Source organism: Camelina sativa, chromosome 1, assembly GCF_000633955.1.
Source record: "Camelina sativa cultivar DH55 chromosome 1, Cs, whole genome shotgun sequence".
In the NCBI taxonomy this organism is placed as follows: Eukaryota; Viridiplantae; Streptophyta; class Magnoliopsida; order Brassicales; family Brassicaceae; genus Camelina; species Camelina sativa.
Window position 1 is genome coordinate 13,276,542 of NC_025685.1, and position 20,109 is coordinate 13,296,650.

General features: G+C 36.3%; 1 protein-coding gene and 2 pseudogenes across 4 annotated transcripts; all 3 read right to left on the reverse strand.

Annotated features, from left to right (window-relative positions):
• On the reverse strand, nt 2,094-3,872 carry LOC104789565 (annotated as a pseudogene).
• Nucleotides 4,210-6,100, reverse strand: LOC104789570 (annotated as a pseudogene).
• LOC104789577 (probable ubiquitin-conjugating enzyme E2 37) lies at nt 8,388-12,412 on the reverse strand. Of its 4 annotated transcripts, none has more exons than XM_019227915.1 (5): nt 12,201-12,412; nt 11,856-12,089; nt 11,607-11,705; nt 11,452-11,518; nt 8,388-11,342 (listed from the first exon to the last, which is right to left on the reverse strand). In XM_019227915.1, the coding sequence occupies exons 4-5, from the start codon at nt 11,470-11,472 to the stop codon at nt 10,803-10,805; spliced, it is 561 nt and encodes a 186-aa protein (XP_019083460.1). In that variant the 5' UTR covers nt 11,473-11,518; nt 11,607-11,705; nt 11,856-12,089; nt 12,201-12,412; the 3' UTR covers nt 8,388-10,802. The 4 variants fall into 4 exon arrangements, 2 of the variants coding, with proteins under 2 accessions (XP_019083460.1, XP_019083463.1); XM_019227918.1 differs by having other exon boundaries at nt 11,607-11,716; XR_002032843.1 differs by having other exon boundaries at nt 11,158-11,239.

Here is a 20,109-nt window from a genome sequence, read left to right on the forward strand (position 1 = left end):
ATCTTACCATTAGATTATATAAGATTAATAGCCAAAATTTAATTTTGAACTAAAAATTTATGAATTTATAAGAGATTTTTGAGAACCCACAATCTAACATAATTTAGAATCTTTTCTTACCCATGAATCATTTATAAGATTGAAACCCAAAAATACATTTTTACATAAATTAGAATATTTTCTTGTCCATGAATCATTCATAAGATTGCAACCCATAATTATAATTTCAAAATAAACTATTTTTGTTTGTTTTTTTTTCTATTATGAAACCACAAACTGATAAATGTTGGCTTTAGATGGGAAGGGTCTACAGTGGAAGAAGAAAGTCTTGAAAATGTTCAGATTTTTTTTTTTTTTTTTTATGGGCCTCTAAAATACAAATGAATTTAGATAATTAGACCCAAACAACAACAAAATACAGGTATCAAATAGAACATGCCAAGTGTCATCTTCATATCAAAAGTTGAGAAAAACCTTCTCATATTATATAAGCCTAAGGCTTCAACCTCAGCGTGAATGGGTGAAAGACTACGACGGAGGTTGGCTGCCCCCATAGTTGGGGGATCCCCTACAGGGGATAGACAATACCACCCGCGACCAGCGTATTGGTCTGACGCTTTCCTGGACTCATCCACAAAACATCTATAACTCGTAACATGTCTATCCACCCCTAAAATATTGTCACTCGCAGGACCCGTTCGGATATCACCATATGGGGATTCTCCCGAAATTTCAGCCTGCGCCGAAGACCAAACCTTGAATTCATCCTCCGCTATCCGCAAAATCGCAAGTGGATTAGTGTCCAAGTTGCTAAAAACTTTATCATTCCATGCCTTCCATATATACCATAAAAGCCAAGGATATAAAATTGCCAAGGAAACCTGCTGAAATCTCTAAAACAAAAAATCCATATTTGCATAAATCGACGATGTAGGAAATAACCCCGGCCCCATTGGAAACGGGGATAATGCCCAAACCTGTCTTGCCGGAGGACACTCAAACAGAACATGATTGATTGTCTCTTCCGACCAGCCACAAAGAGCACACTCAATATCACAACCCATTCCGCGCTTCCGAAGATTCACTGTTGTTGCGACACAGCCAGTGAGAACTTGCCACATAAAATGCCTAAGTTTTGGAGGACACCGAATCTGCCAAAAAAAGGCTTGTAAAGGAATAATATTGGGGCCAGAAACTGTCGTCACAGTGGAACCGACCTTATGCTGCCGCAGAGTATTATATCCTGATTTGACCGTATAAATGCCATTTTTTGTAAGATGCCATCCCAACCTATCCGGTGAGGGATAACTGCCCAAGGGTATAGCCGAAATGATTGCAACATCCTCCGGTACAAAAGTAGCCGAAAGTAAAGCCATATTCCAGGAGTTTGAACTCCTGTCAATGAGGGTATTAACTCGAAGCGAAGGATCGAAAACCGACTCTGTGCGCAGTGCTGGTCTCGGGAGTTGAGCAGGAATCCAAGGATCAGACCATACCGAGATGGAATCACCGGATCCTACCCGTTTAATGAGTCCTTTGTTTATGAGAGAGCGATCAGAAACCATACTCCGCCATCCGTAAGATGAAACAAAATATTATATGATTCTAAAACGTGTAAAAATTAAGGTTTATAAAATTACATAAAAGCTTAATCATAATCATGTATTTAAACTATTTTATTTCTCATCCAAGATATGGTTTTTATTATGATATTTTCTTTTATTATAAAATAGTGTGTGTTTTTTCACTTTAAAGGACGAAAGACAAATTTAATAAAATGTAAGAAAAATGTGTAAAGTACATGTATCAAATATCAGTTATTTATTAGTAAATGTTGTAGAATTTTATATTTTGTATCATCTATATAATATGAGATTTTAATTTTATTAGAAAATAATCTAATTTTGTTTAAGAAAAGAACTTAAGATATAAAAATAGATTTAAAAATATATGTCAATTGTACCAATATTAAGAAGAGAAATATGATTATTTGGAATTATAAATGATATAAATTTGTTTTAGAAGAATAAAATAAAAATAAAAAATGACAGGTGTCACTAAAAGAAAATACCAAATGTGGCAATGTGAGTAAAAGTTAGAAAAAACCTTCTCTTATTATAAGTTATCGGAAAAAAAAAAAAAAATGGTCTAAAGATTACAGTTCATGAGAATTAATGCTAAGGCTTCCGCAATCGAAATGAGACATTTTCAGCCGTAACTGAGAAAGGAGAGGCCTCAAGAACCTATCTGTGAACAGGTTCATCCACTTCCCTCTGCTTTGCTGTATGAAACCTACTGTATATGCCGCGATTATAAGACCAATGCTTCTCCATTTCCTTTCTCTTGCATACTTCTTTAAACCTACTTCAATCCGCTTATAACTCTCGTTTTGATCATCTTCTGTTTCACCCATCAGATCATTCTTAAATTTTATAGCTTCACCGAGACAACGAGCAAGGATAACTCCATCTTCCATGGCTGAGCAACCACCTTGTCCTATATCAGGGGTCATAGGGTGAAGTGCATCCCCTGCAACGCATACGTTATCTTTTGCAATGTTTGCCCAAAGGAGTTCCCACGGAGGTCGATACTTTAACCGAGACATCACCATGCTATCAAGATCAGTGGTTTCCACAACACTCTTGATGTTTTTAGGTAAGTCTCTGATCTTGTTCAGCACAAACTGTTTGATGTTTTCCGGATTTGTCTCCTCGGCTAACAAGCGCAAAGAGAGGCGTCAATGATAATAAAGAGGATATGAACAAAATCTACAGTAAAGTTCCATTTACCTATACTAGTAGAGGTGTGGGTTAGGAACCAGTAGACACTGTTTTGGTCGCAGGGGACAAAACCTGAACGAACACCGTTGCCATAAAACTGAAAGAACCTTTTTCTCAAATCCATGGCCTGTTGGGAAATGTGCGATCCCTCGAATTCCTAACCGGGCAGTTGTAGCCGGACTCTTGAAGCCTAGCCATTTACCTACCACTGAGTTCACTCCATCACACCCTACCAAGACCTAAATGTCGTTCAGAAAAAACCCACAATTCAGTTAACATCACACAGGACAAGTAGTAACTACCTTGGTTTTGTGTACAGTCCCGTCAGAAAGATGAACCATCTTGTAGTACCCAGACAATTCGATATGAACAACCTTAGATAAAAACCTTATGGTCCCTTCAGGTAACTCACTCGCTAGAGTCTCTAACAACATTTTCCTATGTACACATCGAACCTCATATTCTCTAGCAAAACCCATTTCAACAAGGTTATAAAAGTTTTCTTCTTTAATGTTATTATAACATTCATATGTGAATGTGAGTGAAGTCCAGAGGACAAGAACCGTACTCAGATTCTGGTAATAACATCTCTTTAGGAGGATTCTCAGCAGAGATGGATCCGACCATCCATCTACATCAAGACTAAAGATAAGTTCCTTTGCGACATAATTGCAATGAAAATAGTAATTATTAGTTACCCTTGAAGTCGATCATGGTGACTGCGAAGATGCTGTGAGATACCAAGAGCTTCAAGGGCCTTCCAAGCATTGAAATAAAAGGAAAGTGCAAATCCTGTGGCTCTTAGTTTCTCAGAAGATTCAAGCACCGTGCTTCTTATCCCAAGCCTGTGAAACACTTTGGTTAACTTAATTACTCTGTTTCTATAACTCAAAGGCAGATACTTTCACAATTCACACACACACACAATCACCTGTGTAGTCCAAGTGCTGTGGCAAGGCCGGAGATCCCAGCTCCGACGATGATTATATCTTGGGTGTCTGCTGCAGCTTTTGCTTCCATGGTTTTGTCGATAATCTTATGTGTTATAGATTAAAGTAATATGTGGAGGTCGTGGAGTAGGAACGTAGGATGGCTAGTCAAACAAGGCACTTAAGTAGCGGTGGTTACAGTCATAGTTCTCTAAATAATAAAAATCCAAACTTAGTAAAACTTCTATAAATTAATAAAATAAAAATAAATTTTATTAATCAAGATATCAATTTATAAACAGATTATATATTATTGGATTCATAACCTGATTTTAGGACCAACAATTATTAATGATTTTTCCAGATATCAATTTATAAGTATTAATTTAAAACTAGATGATTTTTTAAAAATACCATTTTAGTGGTATTTACAAAAATTATCCTTAAGAATATTAGTATTTAAAATGTTTTCATATTAAAAAAAAAATATTAGTCCTGTTTTTCGAAATTGAAGGTGAAATCCTGTTTTGCAAAATGTTATGGTTCTTTGTAAGAAAATGTCACATACATTATTTTCTCATCACGTTATCTTGTTCACCAATGAGCCTTTGTATCTTTATCAATCCTTTCCTTTCTACTGAGATATGATGATAGTCTTGAAGCAACAAGCTTTTGACTAAGATCCCATTCTGCTTGCTCATTGAGATTTTGAGAAATGAGAATCAATCATTCATGGCTGAGACTGAGACTTCCACAGTTGAAATGAGATTTTTTCATCAGCAACCAAGAAAGAAAAGAGGACAGGAATTTGTCTCTGAACAAGGTCAGCCACTTCCATCCGCTCTGCTGTATGAAACCTACTGTATATGATGTAGTTATAAGATCAATGCTCCTCCATCTCCTTTCCCTAGCATACTTCTTCAAACCATCTTGAATCCGCTTATAACTCTCTTCCTCATCTTCTGTTTCTCCTTTTGGATTCTTAGCTTTCATAGCTTCACCGAGATAACGAGCGAGGATAACTCCGTCCTCCATGGCAGAGGAACCACCTTGTCCAATATCAGGAGTCATTGGGTGAAGTGCATCCCCTGCAACACATACGTTGTCTTTTGCAATGTTTGCCCAAAGGAGTTCCCAAGGGGGTCTATACTTCAGTCGAGACATCACCAAACTATCAAGATCAGCTGTCTCCGCGATACTCTTGATGTTGTCAGGCAAGTCTTTGATCTTGGTCACCACAAACTGTTTGATCTTTTCCCGGTTTTTCTTATCTATAACAAAGTCAAGGAGATGAATCAATAGCGATATGAACAAAGATATATATATATCTACAATAAAAGTTTCATTTACCTATCTCAGTAGAGGTGTGGGTTAGAAACCAGTAGACAGTGTTTTGGTCACATGAGATGAAACCGTAACGAACACCGTTGCCAAAAAACTGAAAGAACCTTCTCCCTAATCCGTGGCCTGTCGGGAAATGAGTGAGCCCAAGGATTGCGAACCGGGGACTTTTAACCGGATTCTTGAAGCCTAGCCACTTACCAACCACTGAATTCACTCCATCACACCCTACCAAAACCTTTCAAAGACCACAAATTCGTTTACATGATCAGCCTAGCTATTTTACACATGAGTCGTCATGACTAAGTAGTTAGTACCTTGGTTTTGAGTATAGTCCCGTCAGAGAGATGAACCATCTTGTAATGTCCGGACAATTCGATGTGAACAAGCTTAGATGAGAACCGTATGGTCCCATCAGGCAATTCACCAGCTAGAGCCTCTAACAACGACTTCCTCTGTACGCAGCGAACCTCATATTCTCTAACAAAACCATTTCAACAAAAGTTATAATAAAGGTTTCTTCTTCTTTGTTTTAGTCAATTGTCCAAAGGAGAAAATAAAAAGATACATACTCAGATTCTGGAAAGAACATTTCTTTAGGAGGATTCCCTGAAGAAATGGGTGTGACCACCCATCTGCATCAAAGGTCAACTAAATAATAAGTTCATAGTTGCTATTAATCGTAACAGTGTTTTAATTATTAGTTACCCTTGGAAACGATCACCCGAGACTACGAACATGCTGAGAGATACCGAGAGCTTCCATGGCCTTCCAAGCATTGAAATATAAGGAGATTGCAAATCCTGTGGCTCTCAGATTCTCAGAAGATTCCAACACTATGCTTCTGATCCCAAGTCTGTAACCACAACTTCGATTAATTAACTTACATGGACTATATAACGTATACTTTTGACACACACGCATACCTATGGAGCCCAAGTGCGGTGGCAAGGCCGGAGATTCCAGCTCTGACGATGATGATATCTTGGGTACTTTCTTCTGCTTCCATAGTTTGTAGAAAGCTCTGATCTTTCGTCCTCTGTTATTAGATTAAAGTCAACATAAGAAACCAACTCAATTCAGTAAAAATCCAAAATTTATATATTATGATAAAAGAGTTCATCATCGTGTAAAGAGTAGACACGCACTTTTGGCGCGTGGAATGAAATAATTACAGACAAAACAAAACACACAAATCTTTAGACCATCAGTGGACCAAATTAGTTTCCATAGTTAAAGACTAAATCATTACATTAAAAAAGAATTTGGATATTTTTAAAAGTCTCAAATCTGTTTGTTTAAAGACACGTCACTTTTGATTAACGTTGAAACTTCAATCTACAAAGTCAATGCAAAGTAGGAGATTTATTTGGGGATGAGTTAGTACAAGTAATTTTTTAATTTTTTACTTTCCTTCCTATGGTGAAAATAGGAAGAAAAAGAAAAGTTATAGAAGATTCTCTACTATTAATATCTAAGGATAAAATGGTATATTCAACTTCACATTTTAAATGATTTGTCAAAAATTTACAAATCTTATATTATTTAATCATAAATTTTAAAAATCTTCTGAATCCACTTTTATTGAATTAATGATTTAAAAATCTATCTTAAAGTCCACTGTCAGATTGGTATCAAATCTCATGATTTTATGTAGGATTTGAAAAAATATTACACTAAATTATATCAACTTACTTGAAATCATCAAAATCATTTAAAATCTCATAAAAACTCAAATCACTTGGAATATTAGATAGATACACATAGGCCTGGACAAAATACCCGGAACCAACCCGAAAAACCCGATCCGAATCCGTATCCGAAATTGTAAAATACCGGAACGTGCTCTAAATCTCTAAATCCAAAAATCCGAACCCGAACCTGATCCGAACCGAAATCCGAACGGGTATTCGAATATACCCATATTTTTAATATATAGTAATAATATATTAGTAATATTTATAATTTTAATAATATAAGTGTCCAAAATATTCAGATTTTTAGATATTTTTGATAATTTGAAGTATTTAAACTGTTTATTAGAAAATTTGGTTAAATACTCTAAATTTTTAGAAATATTGCGTATTATTGAATAATTCGAATTAAATTAGATACTAAAATTTTGAGTTTTTTGAATTTCGGGTAATCCGAATTCGAATCCGAAATACACGAACCAAACCCGATCCAAACCCGAAGTCTAGAAATACCCGAACGGGTCATATATCTCTAAACCCAAAAATCCGAAATATCCAATCCGAACTCAAGCGGGTACCCGAATGCCTAGACTAGATACACTCAATGAAACTTTTGAATTGTGATAGTTACTAAAGATTTCATATTCTGTTTTTATGTAGATTCTTTCCCACTTTTGAGAAATCAAATAACTCTTAATAGTCTTTCAAGTATGTAAATAGGTTTAAAAAGGAAATCTAAAATCTTTTATTACTCACTGTATATTTGATAAAATCTAAAATCTTTTATTAAGAATAGATTGTTTTCCTTGATGGATTTAGTTTGTTTCCTTTGTATCGGGTTTTTCAGTTTAGGTTTGTCTTGCAAATGGGGATCTTCTTCTATCTTTGTATATTTTTAGCTTTTTAGTATCGATCTTTGCTTCCCTCTTTTGGACATTAGACTTTGGGTAAATTTTGTTTTGGCAGGCATAAGTTTGTATTTCACCTGTGTACTCCACAAAATTCTATCAATAAAATTCTAGATTAAAAAAAAAAAAAAAAAAACAGGATTAGACTTGCCAAATTATAAAGATATATATATGCGCACTCGAGCAGTATCAAACTTTCAAGATATTCCAATTTTATAGTAGAAAATTTCCTAAATAGATTGAAAATGAAGAACGTTTCTCTCAAGCTTTCGCTCTTGGTTTTCATTCTGGTCATCACATCTAGGAAGTGTTTTTTTTATCTAAACAAAATGATGAAAAGGTTCAATACAATTTTTCTTACTATTTTATTTTTCATTTAATTTAGTTTTAATATAAAATTTATAATGCATAGAGACATCAATCAAATTTTTTACATTCCATTTAACAAAAAAGTAGTGAGGAACTAATGAAGAGATGATGATGTGTTGCATATGCAAATGATGGAGAAGATGTTGGAGCAGAAGCAAGAGAGCTACGTGGAGCTGATGAGAAGAGGAAACTAGAGGATTTCGCCGGAAGTTCAAGTTACGCCGGCGGCAGTTATACCAACATACCGTGCAAGAAGGACTTCGATTGTCTCTTTACATGTCCCAAAGATGGAATCTGCAATGTTGGCTTAAACAAATGTTGGTGTTTCTAATTTCTAAAAAGTTCATTCTAATCTACTCTTATCAATAAGACTTTATCCATCGATACTTCATAGACTTTATCAAAGACAGAACAAGATTCCCATTTACATTTCAAGACTAATAACCATAAGCTTAAGAAAAAATTAATCTGAAAGCTTTGATTCCACCCAAAAAAACAACAAAACAGTTTTCGTCACTTTTTAAGGTCTACACTTGAGGCCTCTTCTTCCTCTTGCCAGTGATAACCTTGACCATGAAGAGACTGTTTCTTCTTCTCCACTATCATCACTGTCTAGAACAACAATGGATTCAAGTACTGCTGTTTCTTCCAAGACCGAGTGATATGATTATTAGGTTTTGATATGCTATTAGAATTATGGTGTTACTCCTTTTTAATTAGATTTAAGGTTTTATATAGTTTCCTTTTAATAGGAGAGATAGGTCGGTTTGTAAGGTTCTATATAAGAACCCTCTTATGCTAATGAAAATTCAAAACTTCCAACAATTAACCTAATTCTCAAGGAGAGAGTTGGGTTAAAGGGAAGTTAGCTCTTAAATCTCTTGTTCTAGTTTCAATCACGGCTCCAATCACTAGATCAAAGTCGGCTCATAACAAATTGGTATCGGAGCAAGACGATTCAATGGGAAAGACTGGATCCATTCAAGCTCTACTCACAAAACTGCTTGAAGCGATGGAAGCAAAACTGTTTGAAGCGATGGAATCAATGAAAACGGAGCTGAAAGCTGACATTAACAAGATCAACGAGAAGTTAACTCCGATGAAGGCTAACACCAAGGATCTGCAAAAGGCAACAAAGGCACAACAGGCGGCTCTGGAATCCATTGTTGCAGCCCAGCAAGAGGAGAGAGAGCAGACTAAATCAAGGATAGAAGAACTTCGTGAGGAACTTTGTGAAAAACACAAAAAAAACTCCAAGAGAGCTTTATGACAGAAAAAGGAGAAAACACAAAAAAATTTGAAGCTCTTTCGTTAGTTGTGGCTAAAGACGAGATAGATGAAGGAAAAGAAGAAGTCTCTATATCGAAAAGCAAACTAAACAAGGGAACATCTCAAGATAACATAGGTTTGATAAGCGATCAAAGAAGGGTTTCTTCAGGAGGGCCATGGACTAAACGCTCCGTGGGAAGAGAGTGTGGTCACCGCTTGGCTGACGGGGGAGGAGAATGGCCAGTTCGACTAATTGGAGATGTCCAAGAAGAAGAAGAAACAACCAGTTACGTGACATGAGATATTAGAGTGCAAAAAGGAATTGGTTGGAAGAGCTCTAGAGAAAGTGGAAGGGAAGAGGCTGATAGAGTTATGGTGCCACCATCAAGGATGGACTTTCCACCTTACAATGGTACAGCTAACGCAATTGAGTGGTTACAAAAGTGTGAAGATTATTTCGAAGATCAAGGTATCTTCAATGACGATGCAAGAGTTTGCCAAGCAACCTTTGTCTTGACTGGTAAAGCGTATCACTGGCACAACAATTTGAGAAGGTTATTCACGCATAGGCTAGGCTAGGCTGAATTGAAGAGGATTTGTAAAAGTCGTTTTGGAAAGGCCGATGCCGTGAATCCAATTGGAGAGTTATATAATCTACGACATACGGGAACAATTGATGAGTATTGTAACCAGTTTGAGGAATGTTTGGGAAGGCAAACGAGACTAATTGGAGACCAACAACTGTGGCAGTTTTGCGTTGGACTGACAGATAGTTTAAGGAAGGAAGTCGAGTATCTCCGTCCTGAGACCATTTTTAAAGAAATGGAATATGCTCGAGATAATGATTACAAGATCGATAATAACAAGCGGACACGGACGTTTGGAGGACATTTGGCACCAATAGCTCAACACTCGGTCTTGTTCCCTAGGACAAGAAATCGTTAGAGCTCCAAGGGTGGAAAAGACAAGGAAGCTCAGTTGCCCCAACAAACAGAAGAGAAACCGGCTCCTCAACAACTGCTTTAGAAGAAATTGACCACCACAAAAATGGAAGAGCGACGAGCAAAAGGTCTCTGCTTCAATTGTGATGAATTCTTCACCCGAGGGCATGTTTGCAAACCAGTTCTTTTTCAGATCACAGTAGTCAATGATGGTGCTAATCAAGACGACGAACCAATTGAAGAGGAGGACATGCCATGAGCTGAAGCTTGAGGACAAGCTTCAAGTGGAAGATGGGAGTAATGATATGATTATTTAGGTTTTGATATGCTATTAGAATTATGTTGTTATTCCCTTTTAATTAGATTTAAGGTTTTATATAGTTTCCTTTTAATAGGAGAGATAGGTTGGTTTGTAAGGTTCTATATAAGAACCCTCTTATGCTAATGAGAATTCCAAGCTTCCAACAATTAACCTAATTCTCAAAAGAGAGAGTTGGGTTAAAGGGAAGTTAGCTTTTAAATCTCTTGTTCTAATTTCAATCACGGCTCCAATCACTAGATCAATGTCGGCTCATAACACCAAGTTCTCAAACTCACCTCGACTTCTTGCATTTTCATTTTGATTCATTTCCAGTTCTGTTTCAGTTTGCGCATGTACTACCTTGGTTTTGCTAACCTCACTCAACTCTGCAACTCGGTTTTGTCTATTGTTCTCACTCTTTGCAGCAGAAGTTTGAAAACTCGTCAAGGTATCCTTACATGGCTGCTTTAACCCCAGAGAAAGCTTCTTTCCATTTGAATTTGGTTTCTTGTTTTCTTTATAAGCAGCTGAAACTCCATTTGTGAGCTCTTCTTCACCACACAAGTCTTTCTTTTGAGATTGAGGAGGCAAGGCAAGAGATAACTTCTTCCTGCTCGTTTTCATCCCATCATTACCAAATGTGTTCGCCTCGCCAGAACCAATCACAGCTTTTCTCTTCCCATTTCCATCCTCTCGTCGAGCTTTTGCTGCAGTGTCACAATATTCCACTGTCAACTTCAGCTTAATCCCATCGTCATTACCAGCTAAAACACTATTTCTACTTTCACAAGCCTTCTCATCTCCATGATTCTAAAGAAACAAAATCATCATTTAACATAAAAGCTCACTGAAGAATCATATTTTATGAAGAATATATAAGTATAACAAAGTATGTGCTTCTGCATCCATCAGTCTTAACCTTAGCATATTTATCAGTCATCTCTTTTGCCTTATAATCAAAAGTCTGTCTATTGTATTTATACTCCCTGCTTTGTAAACAAAAAAATAAACTTTAAAAGAAACAAAACGCAAAATCTCAGAGAAAATAAATGTCTAACAAAAGAGTAGACTTACTACTTCACACATCAAACCATCATCCGGATTTGGTTCACCAAGTAGCAACCTTATGCTAGTCAAAACTGTTGAGATATTCAATGATGGTTGCCAAGCACCCTATCAGAAAACTATACACAGTTATTACATAACATGAGCATTCATGTATTCCATCACTAATACTGATGAGTATCTACCTTTCAAGTATTCTCTAATAGCCAAGAACTTCAATTTAACAACACAATTGGTGAAACAAAGTCTCTATCTAACCTTGGGAGGGAGATATAGGATGTCAAGAAAAATCCGGCCACTGTTATCCATGTTTGGGTGATAAATCGGAGTAGCAAAGGCCACAATTGGTGGCTGATATGGATATCTGATTTAACAAAATTCACATTAGAACCAACACAAACAAAAAGAGTTTGATAGATTACCTCTCAGGGATTTGAATCTTCACATTGAAGATTCCATTAGCATATATTGTATCTTCAGGACCTTCGATTTCTTGGGAAAACCAAAACCAAACACGACAAAAAAAAAAAACTCAAAAACAGGTTAAAGCACAGAGAAGAGGAAGAGATTAATTCAATCACGCGAATTGAAGAAAAGGCTTACGAGCATCGATGGTTGAGAAAGTGGAGAGATCGCCGGAGCCAGCGGCGGCGGAAGAGAGATGTGGAAACGAAGCGCCGTGAGGTGGATCGGAGAGGAGAAGATTTAGCTCTTTGTGCATTTGCATGCTTAACCTCGCTGCTTGAGCCAATGATTGAGAAAAATAAATGTCTTCTTCGTCTTCGTCTCTAGACTCTCTACAGCTTCTGATTAAAAAAAAGATTTGGGGGCAAAAGTGATTTTGGCAATGGCGGGGAAAGATTTTTGGATAAAAAATTCTCAAGTCCCAATAATTTATGGGCCCAAAACTAATTGGCCCAACATTATCAGAAAATAGTATATACATCCAACTTATTCAACTTTAATAAAGTATCCACCTACTTTTTGACCATGTAAAATTACATATTATCCCCTAATCTAACTAAACTCAATTTTAACTCTCATTTGTTGTAAACTAGAGAAACTCAAAGGAGGTTTTCTCTTATCTTATTATTTATGATTCAATAGAACATTACATATATATAGTGAAGGGTAAAGCCCAAGTACATTAGGAAGTCTAAACCGACCTAGACTAAAGGAGGTGGCCGATGGGCCTTATTGTCTTGGACGTACATGGGCCGAGTACGGACCGAGTATGGGCCGGTTATGGTAATCCACCATCCGTGTTTTATAACACTCCCCCTTGGATGACATAACCGTGCAAATGCTAAGTAGGATCTCTGTAATGCGCTTGGGGGTGCTGCCTCATTAAAACCTTACCAGGAAAACCCATTGGGACAAAACCATGGTGAAGGAAAAAGAGTACATCACACATTACTCCCCCTGTTCCAAGCATCCCTAGAAGTCCTTAAGTCTCCGCATTCCAATCTGGTGTGTGAGCTTCTTGAATGTTGATGTCGGTAAAGATTTGGTGAAGAGATCGGCTGAATTTTCGCTAGACTCAACTTGTACCACTTGAACTTCTCCGGCCTTTTGTAGTTCATGTGTGAAGAAGAACTTGGGCACAATATGCTTTGTCCGATCTCCCTTGATGTATCCTTCCTTAAGCTGTGCGATGCAGGCCGTATTATCTTCGTAGATAACCGTAGCTTCCTTATCGTCGGCCATGCCACAATCTGTCCTGATATGTTGAGTCATCAACCTCAACCATACACACTCATGGCTGGCTTCATGCATTGCTAAGATTTCGTCATGATTAGAAGAAGTAGCTGCAATGGTTTACTTCATAGAACGCCACGAAATAGCTTTACCACCGTGTGTAAAGACATAGCCGGTTTGAGACCTAGCATTGTGCGGATCCGATAGATAACCTGCATCAGCAAAACCAACTAAACCTTCTTTGTTATAGTTAGTATAATATAAACCCAAATCAAGCATTCCTTGTAGGTAACGCAACACATGTTTAATATCGTTCCAGTGCCTTTGGGTTGGACAAGAGCTAAATCTTGCTAGGAGGTTCACGGCAAAACATATGTCTGGTCTAGTGTTGCTAGCCAAGAACATTAACGCTCCTATTGCACTGAGGTATTGCACTTTTGGTCCGAGAATTTATTCATCGGCCTTCTTTGGACCAAATGGATCTTTATCCAAATCAAGGCTCCTCACAACCATTGGGCTAGGCAATGGGTGAGCTTGGTCCATATTAAATCTCTTGAGTACCTTTTCTGTATATGCCATTTGATGGAATAATGATTCCATCATTTATATACTCAAGCTGCAATCCCAAACAGAATTTTGTCTTGCCTAGGTCTTTCATCTCGAATTCTTTCTTTAGATATCCGACTGTTTGGGCGATTTCTCCAGAGGTTCCTAGGATATTCAAATCATCCACATATACTGCTATTATGACAAATCCTTTGTTTGCAAACTTCTTTATAAATATACATGGACTGATAGGATCATTCTTATAGCCCTCTTTGGCTAGGTACTCACTTAGTCTATTGTACCACATACGCCCACTTTGTTTCAGTCCATAAAGTGATTTGTTTAGCCTTATGCAGTATTATTCTCGAGAACCGCTCTTATCTTTGAGCTCAATACCCTCTGGTAATCTCATATATATCTCATTATCCAGTGGACCATATAAGTATGCGGTTACAACATCCATTAACCGCAAATCCAGTTTTTCTTTTATAGCCAGACTTATTAGAAATCTAAAAGTCGTTGCATCCATCACAGGGGAGTATGTCTCCTCATAATCTATTCCGGGTCTTTTGAGAGAATCCTTGTGCTACAAGCCGTACTTTATATTACACGATTTCATTATTCTCATTTCTCTTCCTTACAAAGACCCATTTATGTCCTACTGGCTTTATATCGGATGGTGTCCTTAAGATCGGACCAAACACATTCCTTTTCTTTAATGAACTTAATTCCAAGTTGATAGCTTCTTTCCATTTTAACCATTCTGGTCTTTGAGTGCACTCTAAAATGGACGATGGTTCATGATCCTCATTTATTTCAAGTGCTACCTTGTATGCAAATATTTCATCAATGTCGACATCTTTTATGTTCCGTTGTATTCCAGACATGATATAATTGATTGAGATCTCATTATTATCAATACCATCAGGACCTTGAGGTTCAGCGTCCCAAACCTCATTTGGTACCTTAGGATTTGCCGCGGCCATGTCCGTTATCTCTTTAACCTCGGTTTCATTTGCACCTTTCTTAGATTTTGAGGGTTCTTATCTTTGGAACCTATTGGTCTACCACGTTTCAAACGGGTCTTAGACGTTGTAGCAACTTGATTATTGTGTTCCTTTCGAACATCAATACGTACTGGTACATTACAAGCTGGTATGTACGATTTTAATACTCTCGTAGGGTCAGCAAAGGAATCTGGCAATTGATTGCAAATGTATTATCTTTAGGACCTCTGCATCACAGGCTAGAGTCCGAGGATTTTGCCAATTTAAGGATGTTTGATTCTATGAAATTTCTTTGACCAGCTTGCTTGTCTCTCCACCTAATTTGGGAAAGTCGGTTTCATCAAACTGACAGTCCGCGTATCTGGCCTTAAATAAATCACCCGTAGTTGTCTCAAGATACTTAATAATGGTGAGAGAATCATATCCAATATATATTCCCATCCTCCTTTGAGGTCCCATCTTAGTTCTTTGTGGTGGAGCAATCGGTACATAAACGGCACACCCGAATGTTTTGAGATGGGATATGTCTGGCTCATGACCCGTTAATAGTTGGGATGGTGAATATTTATGTTCACTAGATGGCCTGATACATATAAGCTCTGCTGCATGTAATATTGCGTATCCCCAAGCCGACACATGAAGCTGCGACCTCATTAGTAATGGTCGAACAATCAATTGGATCCGTTTAATGAAGGATTCAGCTCATCCATTTTGTGTATGGACATGTGTCACAGGATGTTCCACACTCACCCCCATGGACATACAATATTCATTAAACGCTTGGGATGTAAATTCACCAGCATTATCTAGACGTATAGTCTTAAGTGGAAAATCTGGAAAATGGGCTCTTAGCCGTATAATCTGGGCCAGCAATCTAGCAAACGCAAGGTTTCTAGTTGGCAATAGACAAACATGCGACCATCTGGTCGATACGTCGATTAGAACCATAAAGTATCTAAACGTCCCACATGGTGGGTGTATTGGTCCACATATATCTCCTTGTATCCTTTCCAGAAAATTTAAAGTCTCTTTAGTGACTTTTACTGGTGATGGCCTCACAATGAGTTTTCCTTGAGCACATGCTACACACGTGCGATTTTTAGGAATAACTCTTCTCTCTTTTAGAGTGTGCCCTTTAGAGTTTATTATTAGCTTACACATCAAAATTGTGTGGTTGGATCCACTATCCACCACAAGTATGTTTTTGTCCTCGGCCATTTCTTCTACCGTTTGGAGGTTGAATGGATTTGAACCGGGAGCTAAAGACCTCGGTTTTACCTTTAACTTGATCACGAACCTCGGCCCCGGACAAGAACTGATCGCCGAACACGAACGGACTCGGACGGATTGAGGACAGGAACCGATCGTCGAGTATGGACGAGCAAGGGATTTTGTGTGCGGCGGTGGCTTAGGGTTTTAGGGTTTTTCTCAGTTGGAGTTTAGGGAAAACTCGTGCTGATAACGTGTTGTAAACTAGAGAAACTCGAAGGAGGTTTTCTCTTGTTTTATTATTTATGATTCAATAGAACATTACATATATATAGTGAAGGGCAAAGCCCAAGTACATTAGGAAATCTAAACCAACCTAGACTAAAGGAGGTGGCCGATGGACTTTATTGTCTTGGACGTACATAGACCGAATACGGAACGAGTATGGACCGGTTATGGTAATCCACCATCCGTGTTTTACAACATCCTTTCAATTATAACATTTACTTTTTTACTTTTATTTTTTCCTTCTCATTTTTCTCTATATTAATATTTTCTCTATTAATATTTTTTTTTTCAACATTTATTTTTCATTTTAATGAAAACATTGATCTTGCAACATAGAAAAGACGACAGATCTTCTTAGGACATGATCAGCTTCAGATTCAGAGATCCAAATGTTGATTAAGAAATCCAAAGAAACCCTTTTTCTCCTGATCTTCTTCCAGTTCGCCGCGCACAACAGCTTCAGATCCCATTTCGCCGTCTTTTTTTTTTTTTTTGCCTATTTTCTCTCTCCATCGCTGATCAGTTAATATACAAGGTATATTTTTTGATTACCATGTATGTAATTTATAACTGGATGAAAACTACACCAAAATAATCAAAAAAAAAGAGTGAAAATTAAATGATAAATGATTCATAACAATTTCGAACCAATGAAGTTAGATTAAATTCTCCTCTCATGTATACATATCTAGACACATTGTTTAGCTATGTCTACATACAGTTCTAGAGAACGAAATATGAGAACTGTGAATATAAATAGTCTTCTAAAACCTTAAAACAATCTCAATTTTTGGGCTGTGAATAGAGTTTTTTTTCTAAAGATTGTTTTTAAAGTAATAACCTCTTTAACATATTTGATAATCTCAGTTTCACCAAATATTGAAATTTTGAAGTGATGTTGTCTTGTCTTGGACCATCTAATCACTTGCACAATTTTATATGATAAAAAAGTTAAGTATGTAGTATTGATCAAACATTTATTTTTGTCTACCTGCTCCAAAAACATATAACACAAAAAAAAAACGAATAAATACAAATGAACAAAATAAATTGTTTATGAGGAAATGGTCACATTCAACCGCTACTTCCTAATTTGGAAACATGTTTTCCACCAAATACAATTTTTGTGCGTAAGAATGAGTTATTGGAATGAATGTTGGAGAGTGATGACAGTTCTAGTGTAGTTACTGTATCAATTATTCTTAATGGATTTTTTTGAAGGACATATTCTCATAGTGCATCAATTGATTCTTTTATAGTTGACGTATCAGATTATTAGGAAACTTGATAAAGTTTTAATTGTTCTCAAGTTTGCAATAATACCATGAGAATGATAGTTTGACAAAAATAAATTAGTTGTTAGGAATGATGATGGACCATTTCTTAAAAGCTATATTACAACACTATCTATAACCCATAATCTGTTTACTCTCCTAGTAAAAATGAAGAATCTAAGGTAACAAAGGAAACATATGATGAGTGTTTTTGTCATATGTAACTTTGATATGATGTTATAAATGCATATGTAGGAGTATTATGTAGAAAACACAATATAAAAGTTTTTTTCTCATCCATAAAATCAAAATTAGTTTTTGTTGACTCTAAATATCCCACAAAGACATGATATAGTGGTATGCATATCGTAGAGTCTAATATACCATCTTGATCATATTATATGGAGAAAACCACCAAAAACACTCGAACGTCGTTTAACATGAAATAATCGAGTTTGCAATCAATGAGTAAAAGAAAATTAGAATATATAAAGCAAAATAATGAATATTAAACCATTCGCATTCTACATATAGTTTTGTCTAAGTGGGTGGAAATTCCAACGGAGAAAGTGATACTACACAACTTCATAAGTTAATCACATCAAGAAGATTATGATTTTGTAAGTTGGCAGAAGACTAAAGAATATCATGCTCAAAGTGAAAATTTTCTATATGAGTTATCAATGATGAAATTATGGAAAACTTATTTGAAATCATCACCGGTGAGATTGGTAGAAAACATATGTTACTGTATTACTATTTTTGTTATTAAACATGTAATAGTTATTTGTTTGAATCAATATTATTGTTGTATATTTTGTTAATTATAATTATTGTTCTATTGATATATATTTTACAAAATTTACATTTTTCATCTAAAAATCATATAGCAGTAAATACATTAAAAAGTTTGAAATGAAAAATCAGCAATAACAACTAAACAAATAACAAAACGTTTTGGATGGTTTTTTCGAATGGAAAGTGGTTTTGGAGATTGAGACAACAAAGAGAGCTCATCTCATTGGTCAAAGTGTTACTCATGAATTTCGCCTCAACTCTTATGTGGCGATGGGGTTTCCTTCTTGGTTAACTGGTATTTTTGAGAATGAGAGAGTTGTTTCTTCTAATTGACTTGTTAGTAAGGAAGTGTTGTTTGGCTCTGGGAGCTTATTCTTTTGTAAAGGTCATGTTTACTCAAATGACTTAGTGTAGGTTAATTGGGCTGTTTTTTGTATATGAGTCCATAGGTTTCCTTGTTGCTTTGTAAGGTTGTCTTGCTGTTTATGCAATATATATAAAATCAGATGACAAAAAAGAAACAATCAATAACAAAACAGCCAAACGAACCAATATACTGATCAATGTCAGCGATTTCAAAACGAACCATTTAACGTGTCACTGGTTGTTGTTTGTTGGTGTTTGATATGTCTATCAAATGAACAAGGCTGAGTAAATAGAATTATAAGTCTATAACCAACTTGAAGAATGCTTTTATTTGAAAGAAAAAAATATGATTTTATAACACTACAAGAAATATGGACATTAATAGTAGAATAATATAGCGCAGTTTTCGCAAATGTTCTCGTTGATAAACTTTTTAAAATGGAGGTCTAATGGCGCTTTTAAAACGCCAAACATAAAAATATGTAAGCGCGAACCAAAAATCAGTATTTTCGCCCAAGACTTAGTAAAATTTTAGTAAAACTGACTTTTTCCCTCTCCACCCGCGAGACTTAATAAAATTTTAGTTAAAACTTAGAATGAAAAAATAAAACCAAGTCTCACTTCATCTCTCATTTCATCGAGCTCTCTGCCGAGGCGCCGACGAGTCGACGACGGTCCATATCTTCATCAAAGACGAAGCTCCTTTGTCAGTGAGATCTTATCTGCCGACAAAGCTCCTCTGTTAACAATCTTCTCCGCCGATGATTCGCATTTCAGTCGGTTTGTTTCATTAGATTTTTCGATTCAGTGTTTTCTCAATTAGGATTCTTCTGATTTCAAGTTTAGATCTGTTTTATTTAGAGATTTCATGGTTAGGGTTCTATCTTATTTAGGGATTTGAAGTTTAGATCTGTCTTATATCGAGATTTGTCAGTAATTTGGGTTCTCTATTTGGAGGTTTTGGTACTCGCGGTTTGGAGAAATTTTTTTCTGGATTTCACCCAATTTCAATAGGTTAGTCCTTGTCAGTAATTTCTTTATGTATTCGCGGTTTAGAGCTTGATAAGTTTTGTGTTTAGTTAAACAAAACTTTATTGTGAATTTAATTGTTTTGTGGATTGCACATGTACTGTGTTTCTGTATGAATCATGCTGGTTTTAATTACTGAATGGACGGTTCTCAATAAGGGTAACATATAAAATGGTGGAGAAGAGATGGGTTCATCTATGCAGGTAATTACTTTTTTCATAAATAAATTATATGGTAAGTGGTTAATTTGTGCATGTCTGATTTAGTTTGTTTTGTTTTCAATGGCATGCACTGAAG

Excerpts from the sequence above, each read along its gene's own strand:
- LOC104789577 (XM_019227915.1), bottom strand. The coding sequence starts at position 11,472 with ATGACTGATAAATATGCTAAG. Across the intron at positions 11,343-11,451 it reads TGACTGATAAATATGCTAAG|AATCATGGAGATGAGAAGGC; the intron begins GTTAAGACTGAT and ends TTGTTTCTTTAG.